At 41.3% G+C, this 27,629-nt stretch overlaps 1 protein-coding gene across 1 annotated transcript in view; it reads left to right on the forward strand.

Annotated features, from left to right (window-relative positions):
- LOC124788425 (lipase member H-like) overlaps nt 1-27,629 on the forward strand; it is a 154,974-nt gene that overhangs the window by 43,987 nt on the left and 83,358 nt on the right. The window contains exon 2 of the mRNA XM_047255692.1: nt 5,215-5,336. Within this exon, the coding sequence (XP_047111648.1) occupies nt 5,215-5,336 (122 nt within the window). The remainder of the gene's footprint in view (nt 1-5,214; nt 5,337-27,629) is intronic.

Genomic DNA, 27,629 nt, shown 5'->3' on the forward strand with positions numbered 1-27,629 from the left:
CCACCGGTGCCTTCATCTTGGCCTTTTAGGGTGGTACATTGCCCTAGAAGGTCAAGGTGATGGTCTGCCAGTGTGATGTAAAGCCCTATATCCCTCCCCTGATGTGGTGCTTTAAGTGCTGGAACTTCGGCCATATGTCTTCCCGCTGTACTTCCAGCATCACATGCTGAGATTGCGGATGCCCATCACACCCCAATAATCCATGTGCCCCACCTCCCATCTGTGTCAACTGCGGAGAGCACCATTTGCCTTGCTCGCCTGACTGCAGGATTCTCCAGAAAGAAAGGAAAATCATGGAGTACAAGACCCTGGACCAACTGACTTACACTGAGGATAAGAGAAAATTTGAATGCCTGCATCCTGTGCGTATGACATCGTCTTACGCTGCTGCTACAACAGCTCTGGCACCATCAGCTCCGCCAACCCAGGTCACTTCTCAGAGCCAGGTTTCTTCTAGTGGGAAAGATGACACCCGCCAGTGGCTGAAGAGCCAAAAGCAGTTGGTCATAGGGATTCACGCTCATCATCAGTCCCGGAGCCTGAGCCAGTGAAGTCTTCCCAGCCAGGGAAACCCAAGGAGCAGCGAGAGAAATTCAAAAAGAAAACCCCTAAGACCAAGGAAATTGCAGTGGCACCCACACCACCGCTACCTACAAGCTCTGCAGCTGAGGATGGGGTGGAGATTTTGGCGTCCGCTGAGAACCTAGATCTCGTCAGACCCTCAGACACAATGGATATAGACTGCTCAGGCAATAAATCAGTGGCAGCAGGTGACTCTGAGGCGTAAACTGCCTCATTGAATGTTCCATGCCTTCCCAATCTCACAATGTCATCCTCGAGTGGAACTGTGGTGTTTTTTTCCAGCACCTGGCTGATCTATGGCAACTGTTAAGCTTTACACCTGCTATGTGCATTGCCCTCCAGGAAACCTGGTTGCCAGCAACGCGAACCCCTGGCCTCCGTGGCTATAAGGGATATTACAGGAACCACAGCAACTATAATGGAGTGTCAGGTGGAGGTTGCGTTTATGTCATAAACTCGGTCTGTAGTGAACATGGGCCCCCTCAAAACCCTCTTGAAGCTGTGGCTGTCAGAATAAGGATGACGCAGGCAATAACTGTCTGCAATGTATATCTTCCTCCAGATGGTGCAGTACCCCTGAATTTATTGGCTGCACTGATTGATCAACTCCCTAAACCTTTCCTACTTTTGGGAGATTTTAACGACCATAACCCCTTGTCGGGTGGTACCATGCTTACGGCTGAGGCAGAGATGTCGAAACTTTACTGTCGCAATTTGACCTCTGCCTCTTAAATACTGGGATCACCACACATTTCAGTGTGGCTCATGGTAGTTACTCGGCCATTGATTTATCACTTTGCAGCCCAGGACTTCTCCCATCTCTCCACTGGAGAGCACTTGACGGACCTGTGTGGTAGTGACTATTTCCTCATCTTCCTGTCGCTGCCCCAGCATCATGCACATGGATGACTGCCCAGATGGGCTTTGAACAAGGTGGACTGAAGAACTTTCACCTCTGCTGTCGCCACTGAATCTCCCCCACATGGTAACATCGATGTGATAGTTGAGCAGGTGACTAGCACAATTGTTTCTGCAGCCGAAAACGCGATCCCTCGCTCTTTAGGGTGCCCGAGGCATAAGGCAGTCCCTTGGTGGTCGCCGGAAGTCGCTGAAGCAATTACAGAGCATCGGCAAGCTCTACAGCTGCATAAGAGGCACCCTTCCCTGGAGCACATCATAGCCTTTAAACAGCTCTGTGCCCGTGTTGACTACCTTATCAAACAATGGAAGAAGGTGTGTTGGGAGAGGTACGTCTCCACCATTGGGTGCCACAAGTCACCTTCCCAAGTCTGGGCAAAGATCAAATGTCTCTTCGGGTACCAGGCCCCCACAGCTGTCACCAGTGTTACCATAAGTGGCGAGTTATGTATCAACCCAAATGTGATTGCTGAGCACTTTGCTTGAGCCTCTGCATCAGAGAATTACCCCCCAGCCTTTCGTACACTCAAACGGCGGCTGGAAGGGAACATCCTCTCATTCACTACATGCTGCAGTGAATCCTATAATACCCCATTTACAGAGTGGGAGCTCCTCAGTGCCCATGAACATTGCCCTGACACAGAACCTGGGCCTGATTGCATCCACAGCCGGATGATTAAACATCTCTCATCTGACTACAAGTGACATTTTCTCATCATCTTCAACCAGCTCTGGTGCGATGGCATCTTTCCATCTCAAGCACCATCATTCCGGTACTCAAACCCGGTAAAAACTCACTTGATGTGGATAGCTATCAGCCAATTAGCCTCACGAACTTTCTTTGTAAGCTGCTGGAATGTATGGTATGTCGGCGGTTGGGTTGGATCCTCGAGTCACATGGCTTGCTGGCTCCATGTCAGGGCGGCTTCCGCTAGGTTTGCTCTACCACTGATACTCTTGTGTCCATCGACTCTGCCATCTGAACAGCCTTTTCTAGATGGCAACATCTGATTGCTGTCTTTTTTGACTTACATAAAGCATATGACACGACTTGGCGACATTGTATCCTTGCTACATCGTATGGGTGGGGTCTCCGGGGACCACTCCCAATTTTTATCCAAAACTTCCTGTTGCTCGGTACTTTCCTTGTCCAAGTTGATTACTCCCATAGTTCCATCCATATCCAGGAGAATGGAGTCCTGCAGGGCTCTGAACTGAGTGTCTCTCTATTTTTAGTGGCTATTAATGGTCTAGCAGCAGCTGTCGGGCCCTCTGTCTCACCTTCTCTGTATGCAGATGACTTCTGCATTTCATACTGCTGCTCCAGTACTGTTGTTGCTGAGCGGCACCTCCAGGGAGCCATCCACAAGGTGCAGTCATGGGGTCTAGCCCATGGCTTCCAGTTTCCAACTGCAAAGTCGTGTGTCATGTACGTCTGTTGGCGTCGTACTGTTCATCCGGAACCCGAACTTTACCTTAATGACGATCCACTCACTGTAGTGAGACATATCAATTCCTAGGACTGCAATGCTCAATTGATTTGGCTCCCCCATCTTCATCAGCTTAAGCAGAAGTGCTGGCAGCACCTCAATGCCCTCCGCTGCCTGAGCAACACCAATTGGGGTGTAGATCGCTGTACGCTGCTGCAGCTCTACAGAGCCCTTGAATTTACTATGGGAGTGTGGTTTATGGTTCAGCAGCTCCTTCAGCTTTGCATTAATTTGACCCTGTGCCTCACTGTGAGGTTTGATTAGCGACAGGAGCTTTTAGGACGAGTCCGGTGACCAGCTTACTGGTGGAGCCTGGTGTTCGTTCACTGCAGATCAACCGTGCACAACTGCTCGCCAGTTATGCAGCACACATTCATAGTTGCCCTGAGCATCCGAATTACTGTCTCCTTTTCCTGCCCGCGGCAGTCCATCTCCCACATCAGCGGCCGAGATCGGGGCTAACAATTGTGGTTCACGTGTGCTTCTCTCCGAAGTGGAGTCCTTTCCTTTACCACCTCTACTTGTGGTCCATTCACGTACGCCTCCATGGTGTCACTTCCTCTTGATTCTTGACATGTTCTGGGGCTCTGAAGTTGTTTACACTGATGGCTCAATGGCTGATGGTCACGTAGGCTTCGCATATGTTCATGGAGGACATATTAAGCAGCACTCCTTGCCAGTTGGCTGCAGTGTTTTCACTGCAGAGCTGGCGGCCATATCTCGTATTCTTGAGTACATCCACTCATGCCCTGGTGAGTCATTTCTCCTGTGTACTGACTCATTGAGCAGCCTACAAGCTATCGACCAGTGCTACTCTCGCCATCCTCTGGTAGCGTCCATTTAGGAGTCCATCTATGCCCTGGAACAGTCCCGCCTTTCTGTGGTGTTTGTGTGGACCCCAGGACACACTGGAATCCGTGGCAATGAACTTGCTGACAGGCTGTTTGGCTCTGTTTTGTATGAAACTGTATATGAATCATTTTTACAAATCCTATGAATTGAGACCATGGGACCTGCATCACACTGCACTACTCACACTACTCTCACAACTTGGGATGACATTCTAACAGGCTACTAATAAAATCCTTTCTCTAATGTTTTCCAGTGCTGTTTAGGTGGCTGTGACATAAAACTGGATATTCACTATGATAGCACATGTAAAATTTTACCAGTGTGCTACAGTATTACAAAAATGAACGCATTGGTAACATCACACCCAGCTCCGACTCTTTTCATACACTTTCATAATAAATTTGCTCATGTACTCACTTTTTTTGCTACCTCTTATAGCCTTTTGATGTACAAGAGTAGTAATCATAACTAAATTGAATGTATTAAGTTTACATGTATAAATTGAACTGTTTACGTGTATTTAAATTTTGTAATTAGTAGTTTAACATTGTGTGTGTGTGTGTGTGAGAGAGAGAGAGAGAGGGGGGGGGGGGGGGGGGAGGGGGGAGAGAGAAGAAAAGAAGAAGAAGATGGTAACAGCAGGAACTGAACCAATTCAATACCAATGAGTTAGAGAGCATTTTACCTTTTCCTATGGCCCACTCAAACAAAATATTTTAGGCACTTGAATGAGGCATTTACTTGCTTCTACTCACAGAGTTTGAGCCAAATCAATGAGCCTTGTCCCAAGAGTGTGAGCCAGATTGGATCCCTGTCTCATCTCTTCCCCATGTTATATTTAAATTTGAGTAGGTTAGCCACACTTTTTAACTCTCACTTCCTCATCTGAAGTTCTACTGGGAAAGTGTCTATTTAACACATCATCTACAGAATTCGCTACATTGCTTACACATTAGTTTACATGAACTTTCAAGCAAAAATACTGATCAGGTGATGTGAGAAATGGAACACCCGTAGTGCCGGAAGGGATGACGTCACATCAAGGTACGCACAGTCAGAAACGGACAGCTGTATCCACTGCCTGAGTTGATTGTAGCACAGCTGGCCATAGTTTCAGCACTCACCATTGGTTTCTAGTGATGTGGAGAGAGTGCTATAAAGACTGTATTTTTACATTTTATGTGCATACCAATATACATTTGAAGAGAAATGGCATGATTTAAGTGTGATATTTACAGTGTGCTGTAACACATTAGCAAATGATTATTGGCTGCCTTTGGATGTCCAAATTTGAAATGTTCATAGCAGCTGTAACTTTTTTTATATGGCAATAAAAATGAATTTGTCACACCAATACAACATTTCTTTCTAGGAATAATGATACAAGTGTCATTGACTGTGATAACATTGGAGGCTTTGACTCCAAATGGCCTACTGTGGTGCTCGCCCATGGTTGGATGAGTAAAAGTAGTGATCTGGACCACATAAAGAATGGTAAGGAGTTCCAATAATGATATTTAGTTACCAGTTAACATAATAGAAATCAATTCTTTTCTATTCTGCTCAGACAAGTATTGCACTGCAACTGGATTTAAATATTTATCCTGTCTTTTATTTCATATCATTTATTCATTCAGATACAATGCAATACCATATTGATGTCATCAAATAAACACACAGTTTGATGTAATAAAGAGTATCCACTGCAATAAAAGTTATTGAGACATATTTGAATACTTTCTTCAATATTTTGCATCATTTACGATAGTCATTTGACCATTTCACAATGCCATCTTTCAGTAGCTACTTTCGACCAACCAGTGGTCTTCTCCAAACTAAAGGCATCTGTCACAAGTGGTTTTCATCACATTGTCAAGTGTTATTGAGAAAACAACAGAAACTACTTGCAACATGTGCCTTCAGTCTGAAGATTGTGATAGTGATTTTTTATTAGTTCCATAAATTACCTTTTGTACGTGTATGCACTTGTTATATAGGACATGTCATTTTGCTTACATCTAGACAATACACATATAATAGACTACACGTTAATAACATACATCAGCTTGCACAGTATGTACTTAATGCTAAATGATTGACACCAGAGTTAAAAATACATTTTTGTGAATCTTATATTGTACATGAATATAATAGAGGGAGACATTCCACGTGGGAACAATATATCTAAAAACAAAAATGATGTAACTTACCAAACGAAAGCATTGGTATGTTGATAGAGACACAAACACACCCACAAAATTCAAGCTTTCGCAGCCCACGGTTGCTTCATCAGGAAAGAGGGAAGGAGAGGGAAAGACGAAAGGATGTGGGTTTTAAGGGAGAGAGTAAGGAGTAATTCCAATCCCGGGAGTGGAAAGACTTACCTTAGGGGGAAAAAAGGACAGGTATATACTCGCACACACACACATATCCATCCGCACATATACAGACACAAGCAGCTGGTGTCTGTATATGTGTGGATGGATATGTGTGCGTGTGTACGAGTGTATACCTGTCCTTTTTTCCCCCTAAGGTAAGTCTTTCCACTCCCAGGATTTGAATGACTCTTTACCCTCTCCCTTAAAACCCACATCCTTTCGTCTTTCCCTCTCCTTCCCTCTTTCCTGATGAAGCAATCGTGGGTTGTGAAAGCTTGAATTTTGTGTGTGTGTTTGTTTGTGTCTCTATCAACATACCAACACTTATATTGTACATGAGTAGTTTTAATTCTAGTTTAGTTCCTTGCACTAATTTGTAATTCTAGTCTATCTTAATATTGTACATTGTGTTCATCATTCATGGTATGAACTTCTCCTCACTATCTGCTTCTGTATTCAGACACACTGTAGAGTTCTTCTTCTTTCAAAAACCTTTTTAGGGATGCAGGCAACATATTCTCAGTTTTTAGGTTTAGTAATGCTTGTATTAATTTTACACCAATGTATTTAGGTACTTTTTCAAAAATTTGAAGTCTGTGTGAAATGCATTGCAATTGTTTTCTGTTCATTGTGTTATGAGGAGAAACAGTTTCACTGGTCTGTAGTTTTGTGGGATCTTGTAATGCAGTCATAATGCCCTTGAATAAATATAATGATGGAAACATCAAAATATTTAGTCATTTGGAATAGTGAGCTTAAAAGATGACATTGTGAAATTATAATGTGAGTGTGTCATCAGAAAGTATAAAAAGTAAAAGAACATGTAATCAGTCACTTAATCTCTATGGAGTACATCATTTTTTTCCAATTTCAGGATATAAGCTAAACTTGAACTTTGTGAGACACAATGCAGATAAAAATACAGTTTGATTTGATAACAAAACATAAGTCCAAAATAATACACAATATATGAAGTGGGACGGTCTTGGGCAGTTCTCTGCCAGGTGTTACCAGCGATCTTCTTGATGTCTTTGCCCCATCTGTCTGGTGGTCTTCCTCTAGGCCTCCAGTGTCCGAGAGAGCACCGGAGGCCTGGTGGAAGACCACCAGACAGATGGGACAAAGACATCAAGAAGATCGCTGGTAACAACACCTGGCAGAGAACTGCCCAAGACCGTCCCACTTGGAGAAGACTGCTGAAAGCCTACCTGAATCCACGACTCGAAGAGGTCGCATCATTTAATGATTGAATTGGCTGATGATGATGATGATGATATGAAGGCTAGTATAACAGAAGCAGAAAAAATTATTGCATAATTACATGACATTAACACCTCATGTAAATAATGATGCCATAGATCTTTCTGTAAGATTCAACAACTATTTATTGCATTTGGTGCAAGTAATCACTCACACCATAGAAGCAGTTTACCATGAGATATTTGAAATCTGTGTTCTTGAACACAGTAATCTTCTTAATTGCTTTTGTAGAATCAAGGAGCTGCTTGTACAGTCAAATACCCAATGTGTTCAAATGTCTATGTGTGATGGCTTTATTTACCCTTATTACATGGATGTTTTTGCGTGTATGGATGTTGATCCAAAGCAGTTCTCAACTTATCCTAATTTTATGCTAATTACATTTTTTTTAATATAGAACCAAGAAAAAGAGGAGTATCTTCAGCTGAACAAGCATTTTAATCTGCAACTTTTTGTAATAATTCTTTCTTTGTCCAGTGAAAAATGTATTGAGATCTGCTGCCCCCAGATTGTGATCACATACACAACTGCACAGTGGAAATATGAAAAATGTATAGCTTTTACACAGTTTATGCTGCACATTTTTCAGACTAAATGTAAAGCAAAGCAGACAGGGTTCAGTTGATTTGTGAGATGTAGAATATGGATGTTCTAGTCTAAACTTTCATCAAGATTAGAACACAAGATTTTAGTGGTAGTTGTCATTTCTGTTTACTGGTTATTAATACTAAATGGGTTCTTGCTGTGATCCTGTTTTTCTGAAACAAATAAAATTGATTTTTGAATGATTTAAGTCAGGAAATTTGTATCACACCAGTTTTGTATGTACTCTTAGAGCTCTATTAGTAGTACTTGGAAATGCCTGATCTAGGTTCCTTATTACAGCACTTGTATCATCGGCAAAGAATGTAATTTGAACATTATTTGTATGGACCCTAATGTCAACAATATAAGAACAGAAAAGGAGGGTTCCATGATATTTTCTATCACTTTTGAGAAGGGTGACACTAACGATGAGACCGAGCGAGGTGGCGCAGTGGTCAGCACACTGGACTCGCATTTGGGAGGACGATGGTTCAATCCCGTCTCCGGGCATCCTGATTTAGGTTTTCCGTGATTTCCCTAAATCGCTTCAGGCAAATGCCAGGATGGTTCCTTTGAAAGGGCACGGCCAATTTCCTTCCCCATCCTTCCCTCACCCGAGCTTGCACTCCATCTTTAATGACCTCGTTGTTGATGGGACGTTAAACACTAATCTCCTCCTCCTCCTCTAACAATGAGAGGAGGTATCCCCCCAAAAAAGAAAAGGAGGGATTATTTTTAAAAGCTGTATATATTCAGATTGCTTACAAAACAACTTTATCTCCTTCAGAGTACTCTCCATTACAACTAAGTCATTTGTCTCAGTGATACTTCCACTGTTCAAAATATTTTTTGTAGTCATCTTTAGAAATTTCTAACAGCTCATCTCATTTTTTCTTGACTTCTCAATGTTGTCAAATGGGTCTCCTTTCATACCCCTTTTCATGCATGGAAATAAGAAAAAGTTGCGTGGAGCCAAGTCAGGCAAATAAAGTATGTGGGACAGTGGAACCATGCCATTTTTAGTCAAAAACTGTCTAACACAGATGGCCGTGTGTGCAAGTGCATTGTTGTGATGGAAGAACCAGTCTCCTGGCTGCCACAAATCGGGTCTTTTTCGAGAAACACTATTGGACAACCTTCTTAAAAGTTCCAAGTATAAGGTCTGATTGATTGTCTGACCTGGGGGAACAAACTCTGATTGAACTACGTCTTGGCATCAAAAGAGCAAATCAGCATTGTTTTGATATTTGATTTGGCATGATGACATTTTTTTGGATGGGGTGGCTTGACGGTCGTTTGTTTCTGGGTCACAACCATAGCACCATGACTCAGCACCAGTCATGAACCTTGACAGAAAATCTGGATCAGTTTCAAGCTGTTGTTTCAAAGCATGACATGTTTCAACTCCATTTGATTGTCAGTCAGAACCCACCATGAAACAAACTTGACAGCAACCCTTTTCATTCCCAGGTCTTCCACCAATCTCTGACAGTTGGTCAATTGTCTATCAATGGTTTGTGAGCACAAGCTCTTGATTTTTTCAATATTTTTGTTGATTTGGGCAGTTGGTGGACGTCCAGAATGAAGTTTGTCATTAATCGACATGTCGCCATTTTTAAATTGAGCAAACGACTCATACACTCGAGTTTTTCCCACAGCATCATCTTGGCAAGCTGTTTTCAACATTAAAACAGCTTCAGAAGCATTATTATTGAATAGAAAACACATGTGCACATTGTTCATTTAAACTTGTCATCATAAAAAATGAAACAAGAATGAAACAGCACTAGCAAAACCAATCACTGCAGATGAACAGAACAAGTAAGGTCAACAAGACAGGTGGCACTGAACTGGCAATGAGTTGCACTATATGCACCTAGTGGCAGAAATGCGTAATACACGGGGTCTGCCCATGGCATTGTTATTCAGTTTTTTTTAACCCCCTCATACACATTCATAGTTACCCTTTTCTAAGATATCTCCCTTTTTGTACAGGCACTTTATTTCAGATACATTTGAAAGCTCTTGAAGAGATGGATACAGTCCTGTAACACATTTTAATGTTGGCAGTGAAACTATTTTGCAGAAGTATGCCAGAATCATATCCAAACCGAATGGCATGTCGACCATAATGAACTGTTGTGGTGTAAACACTGACAAATTTATCTTTCATGCAAGGCACTGTTATTACATGCAGCAAGAAATAGGCCTAAACTACTAAGATTAAACAGATTTCTGCTTGGACCTTCTGCATACTGAAGTGACAAAAGTCACAGGATACTCCCTAATAATCATGTTGGACCCCTTTTGCCCAGAATAGTGCAGCAACTAGATGTGGCATGGACTCAACAAGTCACTGGAAGTTCCCTGCAGAAATACTGAGCCACACTGCCTCTATAGCAATCCATAAGTGCAAAATGGTTGCTGGTGCAGGATTTTGTGTAAAAACTGACCTCTCAATTACATCCAATATATGTTCAATGGGATTCATATAGGGCAATCTGGGTGGCCAAGTAATTCACTCGAATTGTCCAGAATGTTCTTCAAACCAACTGCTATTAGTTCCGTCCCTGTGACAGTTCCATTGTTGTTTGGGAACATGAAGTCCATGAATGGCTGCAAATGGTCTCCATGTAGCCAAACATACCACTTCCAGTTCAATTGGACCAGAGAACCCAGTCTGTTCCATATAAACACAGCCCATATTATTATGTAACCAGCACCATCCTGCATGGTGTCTTGTTGACAAGTAGGGTCCGTAGCTTCATGGGGTCTGTGCCACTCTTGAACCCTACCATCAGCTCTTACAAACTGAAGTTGAACTTGTCTGACTAGGTTACGGTTTTTCAGTCGTGTAAGGTCCAACTGATATGGTGATGAGCGCAGGAGAAGTGCTGCAGATGGTGTCGTGCTGTTAGGAAACGAACTCGGTCATCTGCTGCCATAGCCCATTAACGCCAAATTTCGTCATACTGTCCTAATGGATACATTCATCGTACATCCTGCATTGATTTCAGTGGTTATTTCATGCAGAGGTGCTTGTCTGTTAGCACTGACAGCTCAAGCAAACACCACCTCTTTCGGTTATTGAGTGGAGGCCATCAGCTACAGCGTTGTTCCATGGTGAGAGATAATCTTTGAAATTTGGTATTCTCGGCACACTTTTGGCATTGTGGATCTTGGAATATTGAGTCCCCTAACCATTTCTGAAATGGAATGTCCCATGCATGTAGCTCCAACTACCATTTCACTTTCAAAGTATGTCAGTTCTCATTGTGCGGCCTAATCATTTCGGAAACCATTTCATCTGTATTGCCTGAGTACAAATGACAGCCCCACTAATGCACTGCCCTTGTGTATTGTATACCTCATGTATGCAATACTGCCACCATCTGTATATGTGCTCCTGCCACCATCTGTATATGTGCATATTGCTGTCCCATGACTTTTGTCACCTCAGTGTAAATGACATAAATATGGGGACAGACACAATTTTTGTATCTTCTAGCATATCACAGAAAAACTTATGAAGACAATTTCAGATGTGTATTCATACTATTGTCAAAGTGAACAACATTTGTGACTCATGCCAAAGTGAACAACATTTGTGGGAAAAAGTAAACAATCAAAATGCTAGATACAATGATGGTGACCTGTCATGAGAGACCTCAATAGCCACTTGCAGCCATCCTACCTTTTCAGTTCTAGCACATTTCTCAAACATTTTATGAACAGTTTCAGTGCCAACATTAACTAGATTTATAAAACGGTGCTCATTTTTTCAAGAGCTTCTGAATGTGATTTCAAAGAACTGTGTTATTCTATAAAATAAAAAAAATCTTGATTCAGTATTTTAGTTATTACAAGAGTTAAAAGTATTAACCAAGTAATAAAATTGCGTGCCCCTCCATATACCATATTTACTCGAATCTAAGCCGCACTTGAATCTAAGCCGCACCTGAAAAATGAGACTCGAAATCAAGGAAAAAAAAAATTCTCAAATCTAAGTGGCACCTGAAATCTGAGACTCGAAATTCAAGGGGAGAAAAAAGTTTTAGGCCGCACCTCCAAATCGAAACAAAGTTGGTCCATTGTAATATGAGACACAATTTAGGTCGAATGAATGACGATGCAGCTACAGTAGTTTGGTTCGAGTCGTAAGCTTAGCAGTTAAGCTTTACCAGGTAGCCATGGCTATGCGTCAGGCACTCCATCCGTATTTATACGGGTACCCTTCCTTTTTCATGCGCTTCGTCTGGTTTGAATCGATTGCTTATTTTGCTTTGATCTGATAAGTGCCATTTTCTTTCTTATAGGTGTTTACATCACTCTAAGCTGAAAATGCATTACTGTACTGCGTCATGCATTGTTTGTCGCATTCTGATAGTTCTTGTTTACGGCCTGTCGCCGCTCGCGGCATGGCTTGCTTTTGTGCGTGCTACCGCCGCTTACAATAATAAAAAAGAGAGGAATTGTCTCATAACCGAAACAACGGCAAGAGACTCCTATTTGTTGTTACTTACACTGCTGCTTTCTTTGATAATGATCAACAAGAACCAAATAATAGACTGTGTATGATAGAACATAGTCCTGAACGAGAGTCAGGCGAAAATTTTTCTCCGTTTGAAAATCTTTGCAGCCGCTTCTTTAGTACATCAAATTCTGCACAGAAATTAGAGTCACCTTAGATTTAAAAATCTAGTCAGTTGCTGTGCTTCATTTCTGACTGTATCACTATTAGGCATAAGAATAATACGAATATAAACATGAAACAATACGTATATTCTTCCGCGTTTGCTGTTGTCTCACTCTAGTTTCGTAGTTTATTAGGCAGACAGGATTTAAATGAGATAGCAGCAAACACAAAATAATACATGGCAAAATGTTTATATTCGTATTATTCTTATAGTGAAGAGAATACGGCATGTGATTCACATTTCATCAGGTTCCTATTAGCAACCATCTCTTCTCACAGGTAGGAAAAAATTCAGAATGTAGAGTTGGCCATATTGACAAACATCCCAAACAGTCTTGCCAGTCGGATTTTCGTATTACATTGAAATTCTGCTACATTCGAAGATGGACAATACGGAATTTGTATTTACTTCATTGAATAATGTATGAAAATACAGTGGTCGAAACTCGGGGCGGAGAAAAAAGCTCATCTTTCACCTTTTTTTTTTTTTTAATTTATTTACTGACGCAGAGGTTTTGGCGCCAGTATTTATCTTTGTGCCTACAAAGCATGCCTATGTAGCGCTACATATATTCGACGGCAGAAGTTAGCTGTGGTGGCACCTACCAACATTTTTCAGAACTTCCGCTTGCTTTGTACTCGATTCTAAGCTGCAGGCGGTTTTTTGGATTACAAAAACCGGAAAAAAGTGCTGCTTAGATTCGAGTAAATATGGTACTATTATTTGCCAAAAACCTTGCTTCGCTTGCCATGTATATACATTGCATGATGAAAAAAGTGAAATACCCAGATGTGTAGAAGGAAATGAAATGAAGCTACATGGTTTGAGAGGGTATGCGGCATTATTTCAGTGATCGCAATCCTGAGAAAAATTTGCAAATAACTTGTAAGTATGAGCCCAATATCCATATTATATTGTACTACCCCTGGCCAGGATGCATGTACTAATTTTGTTGGGAAGGGTGTCATGCAGCCATTGTAACCCCTCCCACAGCAAATGGGCTCACAACTGTTGTAATGGTGGTCCTTGATATCCTGGATGCCAGCACTGAGCTGGAGTTGATTTGTGAGCTGGTATCACACATAACATTGATGACAGATTTGGAGATCTTTCTGACCACAAGAGCAACTCAACATCACACAGACAGTTCATAGAAATGTGCATAGTGTATGGATGAGCATTGCCCTGATGAAAAATGACGCCATGTTACTAACACGTGAGCAGTAATACATGAGATTGTATGATGTCTGTGCCATGCCATTGTGCCTTTTGAGTTCCCTGAATCACTATCAGCCATAACCTGTAGTCGTACCCAATGGCTCCCCACACAGCGTCCCCATGTCATTCATAGTGATCACTCGATGTTTGATCCAGTTTGTGCCCCTAGTATAGCTTATCAGGCCTAGTAAAAACACTAAACAAGAGCAAAGTTAATGAATCCTAGTGATTGTTGTACTTGTTACAGAGAATTGCAAATCTAATCTTTTACATTCTTATTGAAGGTGCTTATGTGTATGAAGTTAGATTGACATCTGACCATGTCTTCTTGGTGCTATACATTTTTTTGGTAGGTAGTGTATTTACTGTGTTCAAGGTTGAACAGAATTGAGTAAATCCTCACACTGTAAACAAAAGCCAGAACTACTTGAGCATAGGAACATCTGCAAATACCAAAGAAAGCGCAATATTCCTCTCAGTTTTTATACCAGTGATATAAATTAAGAACAAAGTCATAAGTTCAGGATTTTAGATTTAAAATATAAATATGCCAACCAGCTTCTCACACTTTGGTGCAGGAAAGGGTTCCATCAATACATCTGCAGCCATGCCCCCTGTTATGTGATACTACAGTATCAGTGCATTGTCTTGGAGAATTTGACACATAAAATGAGTCTTTATGTGACTACCTGAGTTTCTCCTGGTATATACAATTTTCAAACAACTTACAGGTATTCATCCAGGTAAAATTTTCAGTGACTGCCGATACTTAGGTGAGAATACACCCACCCATTTTCAAGGCAACTGTCTTGGAAATGGCGAGGTGTACTCCCACCAAAATACCAGCAGTCGCTGAAAATATTACCTGGATGAATACCCATAAGTCGTTTGAAAATTTATGTGACTATGTTATGTCTATGAGCGAAAAATTTGGTGGTATGCTAACTTTCCAGCAGACTGATTATCATTAAGAAGCAGATGTTTGACTGATCCCTCTATCCTGGTTCTTTCATAAATGTTGGCACATAAAGTAATCCCTTTATTGCTTCAATGAGGCTCATGTTGTCAGCTTCTATAGATGAAAGAGTAATGGTTCCTACTTGCATGAATACCATGAGGTCAGTGCTCTGGAAAATCTGATGTTGTAACCTATGTGTGGTGCCCTATCAATTTCGGCATTCCCCAGTCAGCTTGTACAAAACTGGAAGGTTCTCTCCTTAATCCTTGATATAGACCAACGTCTTGTCAGTCATTCCTTTATGATATCTTAGGATTTGCAGTGCAGCTTGACTATGAACAATGTTGTGATTGTTATTGTGCCTGCTTTACTTGTTGACTGTATATAATATGCCAGGTGATTTTGCTGCAGCAATGTACATCAGGCTCCAACCAATTCTTTGACAGTAAGATGAATGTTGTTTCTTGCAGTGACAGCTGCTGAGTCCAATTTCCATACAGTTGCTAACATAATCCTTACAGGCATGTATTTAGTCCTCTCTGAATTGATGTAAGTCTTCTTTGATGTGGTTACTTTGACATAACATAAATATGTAATCTGAATAATTGATCTCAGTGCAGAGGAATACCTTATTTCCCAAAGCTCTTTGACATTGAATCTGGAAGAAAGCTTGTCCTTGATTTGCTTCATCCTGTTTGGCTCCACAGAAACAATTACAATGCCATTAACATAAATAACCAGGAAGACAGGACATTTTCCTTCACTATTCACATAGGTACAAGGGTGTGCAGTCATTGGTTGCAGTGCAGTTGATTTTATAGTTACATTCAGTTTGGCGTGCCAAACCTGCCATGTGGAATCCATAAATGACTTTTCTCAGTGTACACACTTTTGTCACCAGGTTTCAGGACTTAAAGCATATCATGTGCCTTATTGACTGTGGTAGTCTTTCTCAGCTTGTGTCATGCTTTCTAAGATTTCAAGCAGCAACTCTATCTCTTCCATGCAAGATTCTGCATGAATGTCACCTTTAAGATATGCAGTTGTTATATCCGACCGAGAAACACTCCAAATACAAGTTTGACTGATAGAGCTGTCAGTAGTCTAAATTACACAATAATTGTAAGCCTTGCAAACCTTCCCATGCATGTTACTTCTGCAAAGTGTACCAACAAAATGTTATGACTGCCACTAATTTACTCAAATTGAAAATTATCCTTCTACAATTTATCAGACTACTTCCTCACAAGAATGTAAGTTGCTGATAACTTTAGTATTTGTCTTGTATAAATCCTGACTGTGTCAGAATATACACAGCTGACAAGGGTGTCCATAAAGTTAAATAAATGTTCTGTTTGAAGTATTTGATAGTAACGGCAACTGAATAGTACAGTAGGAGCCAGTGGCTTAATTTGAAATAGTTGTTTTCTCCTACTGTACATGTATAAAATGATCTAGAAGTAATTTTTATAATGATTAGTTTGAGCATACTTTGCAGAAGAAGTCAGCAGTGTTTGCTTCTGCCTGTTAATGTATCTAAATCTACATACATATTCTGCAAGACACCATACGATGCATGATGGAGGGTACCCTGTACCACTACTTGTCATTTCCTCTCTTGTCCCACTCACAAATAGAGCAAGGGAAAAATGACTGTCTGTATGGTTCTGTATGAGCCCTAATTTCTTGTATCTTATCTTTGTACTCCTTACGCATAATGTATAATACTGAAGGCTGTCCTTCATGAGGGAATTTTCAGAAGTATTTGGCAAGATTCAAATAAATGATCCCCACAAATGAAACAATCCTAGTGATAACTACTAAAGTATTTGCTACAAAGTTCCAGAGTTCTAAGCAGTGGAGTGCATATAGTACTATCTAGTTAAGCTAGCTAAAACCCAAAATTTTCAGCAGTGAGATTTTTGGCATAAACTCAAGTGTACGTCACAGCAGACAGGAACTAAAATCTACTGAGACAGAAACTGAAGCTGCATGTAAGATTGATGAGCTAGACTCAGTGTTGACGGTGTTCATAAACTTATAATTAGGTCTTCCTGTCTGTTGTCAGACTCAATTCTGGACATAACTGAGAGCTTTAGGAAAACATCTCAGCTCACTAGCATGTAGATTTCCCAATCACACCTTCATCACTGGAAGAGATTTTAATCATCAAAAATTCATTGAAAACATTACAGAAAATAGCATGACAAAACATCCTGCACACCAGTACTAAAGAAAGAAATGGGGAATTTCATCCAGTCCAAAAGAAAATTTTTAAGGTACCCGAAAGCCACACTTTTCACAACTTTTCTGATTATGTTGATTCATGGTTTGAAAAATCGTGTCAGCAACATGACAAGCACTAGTGGTCGCTGTAAAGTTCCATTACAAGTAGTAACATACTGTAGACAGAACTGGATGTTTACAAGTGGAAGTAAACTGTGTGCCATACACAGCCATATAACATGGCACATAACAGTGGATGTAAAAAGATCCTGAGAGGGACTGGAGACAATTCTCACTCCTTTTAATTTTCAAACCCAACAGGAATTGTGAATTGCTTCTGTTACTGAATACAGATCTATCTCAATCAATTTCTGAGTGAAGAATGAGAATTGCATGCAATTGACATTTGGAGTTGTCTACCAGGCAAAAAGCCCTTGCTAACAACGGCATATAAAGCTGTATATCTTTAATGGACCAGACAACATTGAACATTGAGAAACAGCTGAAATCATTAAAACTGGAGAAAGCTCCTATCACAGTAGCCCCTTATCAGAATGAAATTTTCACTGTGCAGTGGGCACTGATATGAATCTTCCTTGCAGATTAAAACTGTGTGCCAGACCGAGACTCGGACTCGGGGCCTTCACCTCGTAGGCAAGTACTCTACCATCTGAGCTACCCAAGCACGACTCGCGGCCTGTCCTCACAGCTTCACTTCTGCCAGTACCTTGTCTCCTGCCTTCCAAACTTCACAGAAACTCTCCTGTGAAACTTGCAGAACTAGCACTCCTGGAAGAAAGGATATTCTGGAGACATGGATTTTCCACAGCCTGGAGGATGTTTCCAGAATGAAATATTCACTCTGCAGCACAGTGTGCACTAATATGAAACTTCCTGACAGATGAAAACTGTGTGCTGGACTGAGACTTGAACTTGAGACCTTTGCCCTATACCACTTGCCCACAAGGCAAAGGCCCTGAGTTCGAGTCTCGGTCCAGCACACAGTTTTAATCTGCCAGGAAGTTTCAGCCCCTTATCTGTTAGAAGGTCCGTGCAACAGACAAGCAAGATGGGCTGCCGACCTCCCTTCAAGAGCTCAGATCAAAACATCACCAGAGGATGTAAACATAAATAAACTTTCCACATAAATACAACACTACTTCGTGAATGGCCATGTGGCAGAGATCCAACAATTGGAACTAATGTGACTATGTGTAGCACTCTGCCGAATTGGTATTATAAGGATGCCAGCAGAGTCAGACCAGCAGTGTGTACCTACAGCTAGGACAGCTCTGGCTAATATCTGTGTGGGCTCTAGCCTAGTAGACACTCACCATAGCTTTCAGTAGAAAATTGTATTTTGTTGCCCACTTTGTAATTGTATAGAGTAGAATTTTGGTTATTACTTCTTTTCATTGTTTTGTACTCTTATCTGGCTTTTTCCACCACAACAATTGTTGTGCATCTTGTTGTTCTTGCATTTGGAAATTAGTGTATGCCAAGATCTTGCAGGCAATATTAATAGTAACCTCAGACTTTTTGCAGATGATGCAGTTATTTATGATGAAGTACTATCGGAAAGAAGCAGCATAAATGTTCAGTCAGATCTTGATATGATTTAAAAATGGTGCAAAGATTGGCAACTTGCTTTAAATGTTCAGAAATGTAAAATTGTGCAATTCACAAAAAAGTGGTATCCTGTGACTATAATATTAATGAGTCACTGTTTGAATCAACCAAATCATACAAATACCAGGGTGTAACATTTTGTAAGGACATGAAATGGAATGATCACATCAGCTCAGTTGTGGGTAAAGCTGGTGGTAGATTTCGGTTTATTGGTAGAGTGCTGGGGAAGTGCAATCACTCTACAATGGAGATTGCCTACAAATCACTCGTATAACTGGTTCTGAAACACTGCTCAAGTGTGGGGACCTGTATCAAATAGGACTAAAGGGGACATTGGAGGGATACAGAGAAAGGCAGCATGAATGATCATAGGTTTGTTTGATCTGTGGGAGTGTCACAGAGATACTTAAGGAACTGAACTCAAAGACTCTTGAAGATAGACGCAAACTATGCCAAGGAAGTCTCTTAAGAAAGTTTCAAGAGCCAGGTTTAAATGATGACTCTAGGAATATACTGCAATTCCCTATGTATCACTCACATAGGGATTGTGAAGATAAGATTAGAAAAATTACAGCACACACAAAGACATTCAAACAATCATTCTTCCCGCACTCTGCATGTGAATGGAATGGGAGGAAATGCTAATAACTGGTACAATGGTATGTACCCTCTACCATGCACCTCACGGTGGTTTCCAGAGTATAGATGGAGATGTAGAACAGTAGGAGGAGGGCTGGCAGCACATCAGCCTTCTCCTCATGTGCAGTGTCCAAGCAGGGTGCAACAGCAGACCACAGCTTTGGCTTGCATCGGGATGACTGCATCTGGGTGTCAGACTCAGCAAGTAGGTGGCACCGTCACCATCACCATCAGCTTTTTGTGGTTTCACTGGAACTCAATAGACTGTCATTCCCTCTTGTACTGGAGACACTGACAGAATGGTGACATGACTGATCTGAATGTGAAGTCCACAAGCCCTGCTATTTAAGCAGTGTAGCCTGCACCTATGATGCTGTGGCTCTAGGCAGGTGAATGCAGTTTCTCTGGTTGACTGAACTTGTCGGCATTACTGACCTTGTTTTAGTGGCTCAATAATTATTCTGGGTTATTGAGTTTGGGCCCTTCAGCAGTATTTGACTATTGCAGTAGCGCTCTGATAGTTGGAGTTTGAGAGTGTTACTTCATACTGCCCTGTAATGATGTATTTTGTTCTTGCTCTTTTGCTAGCACACTCACAGGTTTTTTGGCATTGCTTGACTGGTGCCTTGCCTTCTGCTACATTGGTAGTGCACCGTGTTGACATTAATTGCCACACCGGGTTCATGCTGGCATTCTTGTCTCTGAGCTTGTCAAGTAGAAACTTGGAAAAATTTATGCATGGACACTGTATTCATTCTGGGGTGCAACACTCCTCCATTCCACAAAAAATTTGCCCTGAGTTTTCCTTGGATTTTGCCAGTTAGAAGGCTGAGATAGATGTTGGCAGGAAGGTGCATGGGACAAGTCATATAGTGGCAATGATCACAGGGTAAGAGCTATAGGGTAGGGATACGAGCACAGAGAGAGCATAGGGTCTAACCAGGATTGAGCTGCTGATCACTACATTGAAGACAGGGGTAGTACTGAGCGACAAGGCATGTACTCCTGAGTTGTGTTTTGGAGAGATCAGCAGTACCAGGGTTGGATGTGGTGGCCTGGGAAACCTACTTTTGAACTAGACTGGTGGGATAATTATGTTCATTGAAGGCTGAGGTGAGAATGGTGGCATACTGCTGTAAAGAGTCTGCATCTGAACAAGTATGTTTGCCTCAAACACCAAGGCTGTATGTGAAGTAACATTTGATGTAGAAAGGACGGTAACTATTAAAATGTAAGTACTGTTGTTTCTTAGTAGGTTTAATATGAACAGAAGTGTCTAGCTGACCCACAGTGAGGATGAGGTCAACATCAAAGAAAGTGGCATGGGATTCAGAATAGGACCATGGGAAATTTGATTTGGAGGATATGTTTAGAGATTTCAAAATATTTAACAGGTCAACCTCAACATGAGTTCATTTGGCAAAGATGTCATCGATCTATCAAAACCAGACCAGGGACTGAAGGCTTCTGGGTCCAGGAAATGGTTGGCATAGGAAGAGCCATCCTGGTTCTCATGATGATCATTCCTTTTACTTGTGTGTTGCCTGCACCTCAGAGGTAAAGTAGTTGTTTGTAAGTTTTCTTTTTTTTTTGGGGGGGGGGGAGGGGGAGGGAGGTAATTCTATTTTTTCTGGTGAGCTTACTTTATTTACTTTTAGTCTACTGTCCCAGGAGACAATTCCACAACACAACATAATGTGAAAAAAGGCATCATCACCAACATCCTTGTCTTTATCTCAACTCAGTGGGAGATACTTCTAAGAGAAAAACATGCTGAACTGCATTTCTTGGTCAGTTTATCTATTTTTATCTTGTTATCCATTTGAATCCCAAGGCATTGTACATTCAGCCTCTCATTTAATATTTGCCTGTTTGATATTCCAAGTACAGATGCTCATCCAGAATTATGCTAAGACCTGTAATTGTTTTTTGAAGGGAATCCTGAAGACTGCAATAGCTGGCAAGTGTGAGAATTATCCCTCAGTTAGCTTATCAGCTCATGAATCAAGTTGCTGACAAGAATGATATACAGAAAAATGGAAAAGAAAATTGAGGATCTATTAGATGACGATTAGTTGGTTTTTTTTTTTTTTAATTTTCTTTTTTATGTTGAATCATCAGTCTTCTGACTGGGGTGATGTAACCTGCCACGAATTCCTCTCCTGTGCCAACCTTTTCATCTCAGCAGCACTTGCAACTTACGTCCTCCGTTACTTGCTGGATGTATCCCAGTCACTGTCATCCTCTACAGTTTTTAGCCTCTACAGTTCCTTCTAGTTCCTTGGAAATATTCCCTGATACCTCAACAGATGTCCTAATCATCTTCTCCCTTCTTCTTGTCAATGTTTTCCATATATTCCTTTCCTCATCAATTCTGCAGAGAAACTCTACGTTCCTTACCTTATCAGTCCACCTAATTTTCAACCTGTCACACCACATCTCAAATGTTTCAACTCTCTTCTGTTTTCCCACAGTAGTGTCTCACTGCCATGCAATGCTTTGCTCAAAATATACATTCTCAGAAATTTCTTCGTCATATTAAAACCTATGTTTGACATTAGTTGATTTGTCCTGGCCATGAATGCACATTTTCCCAATGTTAGTCTGCTTTGTATGTCATCCTTGCTCCATCTGTCATGGGTTATTTTGCTGCCAAGGTTGCAGTATTTCTTAACTTCACCTGCTTTGCGATCATCAATTCTAATGTTAAGTCTCTCATTTCTGTTACTTCTCATTATTTTCATCTTTCTTCATGTACTCTCAATCTATATTCTGTACTCATGAGACTGTTCATGCCATTCATTTGATCCTGTAATTCTTCTTCACTTCAATTGAGAATAGCAATATCATCAGAGAATGACTTTTCTGGAGACTAGAAATCTACTCTGTAGGAATCAGCATGGGTTAAAAAAAAACGGTCATGTGAAACCCAGCTCGCGCTATTCGTCCACGAGACTCAGAGGGCCATAGACACGGGTTCACAGGAAGATGCCGTGTTTCTTGACTTCCGCAAGGCATTCAATACAGTTCCCCACAGTCGTTTAATGAACAAAGTAAGAGCATATGGACTATCAGACCAGTTTGTGATTGGACTGAAGAGTTCCTAGATAACAGAACGCAGCATGTCATTCTCAATGGAGAGAAGTCTTCCGAAGTAAAAGTGATTTCAAGTGTGCCGCAGGAGAGTGTCATAGGACCGTTGCTATTTGCAATATACATAAATGACCTTGTGGATGACATCAGAAGTTCACTGAGGCTTTTTGCAGATGATGCTGTGGTATATCGAGAGGTTGTAACAATGGAAAATTGTACTGAAATACAGGAGGATCTGCAGCGAAATGACGCATGGTGCAGGGAATGGCAATTCAATCTCAATGTAGACAAGCGTAATGTGCTGCGAATACATAGAAAGATAGATCCCTTATCATTTAGCTACAATATAGCAGGTCAGCAACTGGAAGCAGTTAATTCCATAAATTATCTGGGAGTACGCATTCGGAGTGATTTAAAATGGAATGATCATATAAAGTTGATCATCGGCAAAGCAGATGCGCGACTGAGATTCATTGGAAGAATCCTAAGGAAATGCAATCCGAAAACAAAGGAAGTAGGATACAGTACGCCTGTTCGCCCACTGCTTGAATACTGCTCAGCGGTGTGGGATCCGTACCAGATAGGGTTGATAGAAGAGATAGAGAAGATCCAACGGAGAGCAGTGCACTTCATTACAGGATCATTTAGTAATCATGAAAGCGTTACGGAGATGATAGATAAACTCCAGTGGAAGACTCTGCAGGAGAGACGCTCAGTAGCTTGGTACGGGCTTTTGTTAAAGTTTCGAGAATATACGTTCACTGAAGAGTCAAGCAGTATATTGCTCCCTCCTATGTATATCTCGTGAAGAGACCATGAGGATAAAATCAGGGAGATTAGAGCCCACACAGAAGCATACCGACAATCCTTCTTTCCACGAACAATACGAGACTGGAATAGAAGGGAGAACCGATAGAGGTACTCAGGGTACCCTCTGCCACACACCGTCAGGTGGCTTGCAGAGTATGAATGTAGATGTAGATGTAGAATTTTAACATCAGTATGCTGTCACCTTGAATTTTAATGCCACTCATGAACATTTCTTTTATTTCTTCATTGCTTCTTTGATGCATAAATTGAACAGCAGAGGCAAAAGACTGCATCCCTGTCTTATCCCTTTTTCACTCTTTTTGTCTGCTCTTGGTTCCTCGTGGTTCTTGTGGATATTGTATATTACCCATCTTTCTCAATAGCTTACCCTGTTTTTGTCAAGCTTTCCGACAGCTTGCGCCGTTTTACATTGTCAGATACTTTTTCTAGGTTCAATGAACATGTTTTGATTTTTCTTCAGCCTTGCTTCCATTATCAACTGCAACATCAGAACTGCTTTTCTAAAGCCAAACTGACTGTCATCTAACTGATCCTCAATTTTCTTTTCCATCCACCTGTATATTATTCTTGTCCATAACTTGGGTGCATGAGCTCCTAAGCTGATTGTGTGACAATCCTATCACTTGTCAGCTCTTGCAATCTTGGGAACTGTGTGATATTAATTTTGTTGCCACTTCCCACAATGATTTTAGTAATTCCAATGGAATGTTCTATATCCCTATTTACCTTGGTTGATTTTAAGTCATCCAAAGCCTTTCTGAATTCTAATTCTAGGATTGGATCCCCTATCCTCTTCCTTATCAATTCCCATTTTTTCTTCTATCAAGTCATCAGATGAGTCCTCACCTTCATACAGGCCCTCAGTGTACACTTTCTGCCTGTCCACTCTCCTCTCTGCATTTAGCAGTGGAATTCCCACTGCAATCTTAATGTTATAGTGCTTTTAATTTTACTGAAAGTTATTTTGACTTTTCTAAATTCTGAGTCATTTCTTTTTTGATTTTTCCACATTTTCATGTAGCCATGTCACCTTAGCTTCCCTGCACTTCCTATTTATGTCATCCTTAATTGACATTTAATTCTATATTCCTGAATTTCCTGGAACATTTTTGTACTTCCTTCTTTCAACGATCAACTGAAGTATTTCTTCTGTTACCAATGGTTTCTTTGCAGTTAACTTCATTGTGCCTAAGTTATTCTCTCCAGCTTATAAGCGTAAAGTTGATTAAGGTGAGTCAGAAGGAATCAAGTGGTTGAGATAACGTTCAGCAGCAGGCAGACCAAGTACATGGGAGATGTTGGTATAGATGGAGGTGGCATCAATGGTGACAACTAGGTGTGGGCTGAGAGGGAGTTGGGCACAAATTTCAGATGATCTAGGAATTGGATGGTGCCTTTAATATAGGAAAGGAGTATTTGTACTATGGGTTGCAGGTGTTGATCAGCTAACACAGATATACACTATGTGATCAAAAGTATCCAGACACCTGGCTGAAAATGACTTAACAAGTTTGCGGCGCCCTCCATCGGTAATGCTGGAATTCAATATGATGTTGGCTCACCCTAAGCCTTGATGACAGCTTCCACCCTTGCAGGCATACGTTCAATCAGGTGCTGGAAGGTTTCTTGGGGAATGGCAGCCCATTCTTCACAGAGTGCTGCACTGAGAAGAGGTGTCGATGTCGGTCGGTGAGGCCTGGCATGAAATCGGTGTTCCAAAACATCCTAAGGGTGTTCTATAGGATTCAGGTCAGGACTCGGTGCAGGCCAGTCCATCACAGGGATGTTATTATCATGTAACCACTCCATCACAGGCCATGCATTATGAACAGGTGCTCAATCGTGTTGAAAGATGCAATCGCCATCCCTGAATTGCTCTTCAGCAGTGGGAAGCAAGAAGATGATAAAAACATCAATGTAGGCCTGTGCTGTGATAGTGCCACACAAAACAACAAGGGGTGCAAGCCCCTCCATGAAAAACATGACCACACCATAACACCACCGCCTCCAAATTTTACTATTGGCACTACACACACTGGCAGATGACATTCACTGGGCATTCGCCATACCCACACCAGGCCAGCAGATCGCCACATTGTGTATCATGATTCGTCGCTCCACACATGTTTCTCCACTGTTCAGACATCCAATATTTATGCTCCTTACACCAAGCAAGTGTAATTTGGCATTTACCGGAGTGATGTGTGGTTTATGGGCAGCCGCTTGACCATGAAATCCAAGTTTTCTCACCTCCTACCAAACTGTCATAGCACATGCAGTGGATCCTGATGCAGTTAGCAATTCCTGTGTGATGGTCTGGATTGATGTCTGCCTATTACACATTATAATCCTCTTCAACTACTGGCAGTCTGTGTCAGTCAACAGACAAGGTTGGCCTGTATGCTTTTGTGCAGTACGTATCCGTTCACGTTTCCACTTCACTATCACATCAGAAACAGTGGACCTAGGGATATTTAGGAGTGTGGAAATCTCATGTATAGATGTATGACACAAGTCACACCCAATCACCTGACCACGTTTGAAGTCCATGAGTTCCAGGGAGCACCCCATTCTGCTCTCTGGTGATGTCTAATAACTACTGAGGTCGCTGATGTGGAGTACCTGGCACTAGGTGGCAGCACAATGCACGTAATATGAAAAAGTATGTTTTTGGGGGTGTCCGGATACTTTTGATCATATAGTGTACGTTTGGTGGATGCTTTGAAGGCAGCAACTATGGGGCAGCCAGGGTGATTTGGTTTGTGTATTTCAGGAAGAAGGTTAAAGTTGGGAGTGTGTGATTTGGGTGGGGTAAGGAGTTCTATGGATTGAGTTGTTAGTCACTATGAGGAGCCTAGCTTTCAAGGAGGAAGTGCAGATCAGTTTTGATTCCAGAGATGGGTCCTTAATGGCAGTACATAGTGGTGTCAGAAAGCTGGCATAGATCCTTGCTTACATAATCACATCAGTCAAGTACCATAGTAGTAGGTCGCTTGCCAGTGGGGAGGTTGGTGATGGTGTCATCAATTTTTAGGGAATGAAGAACTTAAGAGTTCCACAGGAGGCAGCATATGGTCATATTGTAGGGAATGAGAAAGGAGTGTGAAGCAATGATGGATGTTAGGAGTTCTTGGAACTCTTGTAAGGGCTTAGTTTGAGGTAGTGGTGCTGGATAAAACTGCGATCATGGTCTGAAGTGGTCGAAGCCAAGTTAAATGTTAAGTTTTCTGTTGAATAGGTTTCGGGATTGTGTTGCAAAGTGATATTTCCATTCAATATTACATATGAAGGAAAGTAGTTCCTTTGCCTCCCAACCTGTCTCATAAGTCTCACCTGACTCAGGATTCTAGGCAACTTTTCCATAAGTCTCCCCATTTTGTAAACCTTACCACTCCTTTTCCTTCATTCCTCTTGCTGTTGCTTTAACCTTTCTGCCACTGGCTCCAAATGCTTGAACATTTCCTTAACTTTTATGTGTGTTCTTCTGTCACCACTTGGTGAGTAGATTTTTTTATCCATCCAACTTATATTATATTTTCAAAAATTGCTAATTTTTGCTGACACATTAGCTCTTGAGGGCATCATTCCTTCTAATGCAATCCCCTTGTCAGTCTTTGTTGTCATCTGTCTTGTTCAGACTGTCATCTGTTTTTGACCTTTTGTGCTAGTTTGCTCATTTATTTATTCCTACCACCATTTTTAGTACTGATTTTGACATGCTTGGACTGGTCTGTTGTCATTTCCGAATTTTCATGTAATGCTTTGTTTGCTGCATGGCCTTCTTCCGATTGTCTTTTGCTGATTTATTTGAAAATTTGACAGTAGTTTTCTTCATTGCATAGCAACTTGAAGAGGTGTGGCCAAGTAACCAGGATTTTGTACCCTAACTCCATATGACATCTCGGTGGCAATACCACACAAACAAACATCAAAAACTCTATTTTCGTCTTCCTGCAGTAAGACACTATTGGTTTCTGAATTTTGTGTCAGTTTGTATGTCTGCACACTAATATTCCAGTTTATAGCTGAAAAGACCTGTACCAATTCATTATGTTATTGCATGAGAGTCCTCAGTTTTTCTCTGAAGAACCTTGTGCTATTTTGCTTGTGATAATGCTAACGCAAACCGTAGGCCAACCGTTGGAATGTTTGTGCCTTACTAAGAACTTCATGAGGGAAAACTTATACTTTAGCTACGCCTGTTCATTGTAAATTAACCACACAAGGAGAAGTCTCATCTGACCAACCACACAATGTGGTAGTAGCCCTAATA

This window comes from Schistocerca piceifrons, chromosome 3 (genome assembly GCF_021461385.2).
Source record: "Schistocerca piceifrons isolate TAMUIC-IGC-003096 chromosome 3, iqSchPice1.1, whole genome shotgun sequence".
Taxonomy (NCBI): Eukaryota; Metazoa; Arthropoda; class Insecta; order Orthoptera; family Acrididae; genus Schistocerca; species Schistocerca piceifrons.